The 3,374-nt window shown below is 61.5% G+C and overlaps 1 protein-coding gene across 1 annotated transcript in view; it reads right to left on the reverse strand.

The window, feature by feature from the left end:
- The window catches only part of MYCN (MYCN proto-oncogene, bHLH transcription factor), a 5,813-nt gene extending 3,893 nt beyond the window's left edge, over nt 1–1,920 (reverse strand). Inside the window, 2 exon segments of the mRNA XM_029936359.1 lie at nt 1,737–1,806; nt 1,808–1,920. Coding sequence (XP_029792219.1) covers nt 1,737–1,806; nt 1,808–1,903 — 166 coding nt within the window. The 5' untranslated portion in view covers nt 1,904–1,920.
- Nucleotides 1,921–3,374: the final 1,454 nt, after the last annotated feature.

A 3,374-nucleotide genomic window follows, 5' to 3' on the forward strand; every position in this document is an offset into this window, starting at 1 on the left:
GGGCCCGGCGGCCGGCGGCCCGCGGCCGTGCTGCAGCTTCTCGCTCACGGCGCGCTCCAGCTTTTCGCGGGCCGAGAAGCCGCTCCACATGCAGTCCTGCAGGATGACCGGGTTGGGGGTGAGGCCGCTCAGCCCCCCCAGGCCGAATGCGTCCTCCTCGGCCGGGTTGCCCCACAGGTCGGCCTCGGGCAGCAGCATCTCGGTGGCCCAGTTCGGGGGCTCGGGGCTGTGCTCCGGGAAGGCACGGCTGGGCGACAGCGGGGGCGTGGGCAGCAGCTCGAACTTCTTCCAGATGTCCTCCCCCGGGGGCGTCGAGTCGGGGCCGCCGAAGTAGAAGTCATCTTCGTCCGGGTAGAAGCAGGGCTGCAGCGAGTCAAACTCAAGGTCTGGGTTCTTGCAAATCATCCCCGGCATGGTGGACGCGGTGCAGCTCGGCATCGGCTCGCCTCCTGGCCGGCGAAGGAAGGCTTCTTTCCGCTCGGCTCCTTTTAGTTTGGGGGGTGCTTCCTTCCCGTGGGGGCGCGGAGGGCGGGGGCCCGCGCCAATCTCCGACACTGCAACCGACAGACACACCAGGAGAGGGTTGGCAACCGAAGCCTAGTGGGGGGGGGGGCAGTGGGCGCCCCTTCTCACCCGGCTCCTCAGTCTCCCTTGCAAGCCCCCACTCCGCCTGGTGCTCCCGAAGGTGGAGGAAGTTCTGGCTCTCGCTCTCTCCCTCCCTCCTTTTGTGTACAAGCTGTCTACGACAGGGGGTGGGAGGGGGCATGCAGATGCGGGGGGTGGTGGCGTGGCTCTGCAACTTTGGAAACTGCCATTTCATTCACACTCGGCAGTGCCTGGGGGAGGGGGCTGCTCAATGCTGCAGAATCCTAGCTCCCTCCAGCTCCCCAACAACCCAGTTGCACCACGTAGGTCCAGCTGCTCAAAGGAAGCCCAAGGCTCCAACCCAGCTACCGGCCAGATGATCTGGAGCACCTTCAGTCCCTCCTTTGTAAAATTGCAACCTCGGGAGTGCAAAAGATAGCGGGCGATTTAGGAAACTTTGCAAAGGGAAAACGCCTTTCTCTAGACGGAGACCAACGACGGACACCCAAACCCACAACCGTCCCCCCCCCCATCATTAGAACAGACGCCCCTCAGCAATTCATCCGCTGCAAGCAGAGTCTTGCCAATAGCTTATTTTGAACCTCTCTAACCCCACCCCCACTGTTCCAACCCCCTCCCCCCAATAACGTCCTCTTCCCGGTAGAGGGGAGAGCCCGAACCCCAGTTCCCGGGAATGGTGCAGGGTCGCCGGGAGAGCCGCGTCTCCTCGGGGCTGGAGCAGTCGTGACCCAGATTACCACCCCGGCGGCCTCGCCCTAACCCCCCTCTTCCTCCCGGGGCGCCCTTTGGAGAACCCCAGCTTCGGGGTAGGGACGCACCCGCTCCCCGTCAGCTCAAACACGGATAAATGTTCCAGAGAACGGCGAAATTCTTTCCGATGAAGCCATTACACCCCCCTGGCAAAGGCTCTAAAAAGGATTAGGGCGGGTCTCTTCCACCCGGGGTGCCTTGGGGGCTGGAACTGGCTTTTCAGGGAAAACCCCGAGATGGTTTTGTTTCGGAAGCAGAAAACAGTCCCCCGAGAATATTGGAGCGCCCAGTGCTCCAGCCGCGATCCCGTCCAGGGCTTGCCTTCCCGCCGCGCTCGCCACCCGGGGGGCGCCGGGTAGTTTGCAACCCCAGCTCCTTACCTCCCGCCGGCTGCCGGGGATCCAGAGGGGATCCTGCACGGGGGTCTCCGGGTGGCCTGGGGGTGGTGGTGACGGTGGTGGTGGTGGTCCTCGGCTGCAGTCTGTGCGCGCTTGCGCCTGGCTAGCGCTAGCTCGGCTCCAACCCAGTTCCCAGGAGCCCCCCGCATCCACCCAGCGCGTCCAGACAGATGACTGTCACTGGCTGCGCTTTGAAGCTCGGGGGATATTATTAACTGAAAAATCTGACACACCCGGGGGGCGGGGAGAGAAGGGGGCTGCGGCACAGACAAGGGGGAGGGAGAAAGGCCGAGGAAAGCGGCTTTACCCCGCCCTCTTGATTTCCATAAAAATCAGGGGAGGCGCCAACGCTTTCGCGCCAAAAGCCACTTGCTTTTCTTCTTTTGCAGAGAGGAGGCTGCAAAGCTGGGAAAGCCCGGGTGTGCTCCTCCCTCGCTTTTAGACCCCCAGGCTTGCACCCGCTGCACTCTGCGCACCAGCTGCGCGCCGAGCGGTGCAATGCAGCACCCACCCTGCGGGCCTGGCAGTTGCTTGGCATTAAGATATTTTTTCCCCCCCGAAGGGCACGGAGGGTGTATTCTGGGGGAAAGGGGGCGGGAGGTGGGGGGAACCGAGGCTCCTCTCCCAGCCCTCTCCCTGACTGGGTTTGTGTGCGGCAGAGCGCGACGCCAACGTCGAGCAAGGCCTGGCGGCGGGGTTGCTCGTGTGATCTCGAAGGGAGGCTAGACCGACGGTGCAAAATGGGAGGCGGAGGACGCGCCCATGTAGGGAACGAGACCGCAGGATGTTTCTAGTTTTAAATGGAAAGGAGAGGGGCGCCCCCCTTGTTTGAAAATAAATAAATAACTTCAGGCAACGAGGGTGGCGCCGCGGTGGTTTCTTCGGCCGAAGGCGACACCTCGCGGAGACGAGAAGAAAGCGGAGTCTCCCGCCTGGTTTCGGGGCTGCTGAAGCAGGGCCACCCCGTCGCCCCCGAGGCACGGTCACCAGCCCTCCCCCCTGCGCAGGGGGTGACGCGGTGCGCCTTCCGAGGGAAAAGAGCCTAAGACCTGTCCCCACGGGCTCCCAAATTAGCCTTTTCAAAGCTACTATTTTCCCGAATTATGGGGAGGCTGGTGAGGTTCCCACGGAAGTAGTAGTCCCCACCTCCTGGAGAGCAAACCCTTTGGCTCAAAACCCTTGATTGCAAGTTGTTGGGAGACAAAAAGAAAAGCTGCGATCGCTACTTAGCTCCTTTGTGCCTCAGTTCCCTCAGTTGTGGAATTGGGCGTTGGTAATGGTGCTTACGTCATAAGGTTGTTTTGAGAAATGAGCTTTAAGCAGGCGCTGAGAACAGTGCCCAGCACCTAGTGTCTCTTGGTACTGGGATGACCCGATGAGACTTCCGGGGAAATGGAGGATCCCCCCCACCCCAATCCGGCAGTCTTACCCTCTCTTACCCACCGCCACTGTCAAATCCTCATTTCATTCTGGTCCAGCTATCTTACAGGTGTTTGGAGGATGAGGAGCAATCAGATTGTTGACCCTACCCCCAAAACTCCCCGGAAAAAGCAACCGGATACCCCACGCAGTGGAATTTTCCCTTGGAAAACACTCCCTGGGTGGTTTGGGGTCGGGGGA

Source organism: Suricata suricatta, chromosome 4 (genome assembly GCF_006229205.1).
Source record: "Suricata suricatta isolate VVHF042 chromosome 4, meerkat_22Aug2017_6uvM2_HiC, whole genome shotgun sequence".
Classification (NCBI taxonomy): Eukaryota; Metazoa; Chordata; class Mammalia; order Carnivora; family Herpestidae; genus Suricata; species Suricata suricatta.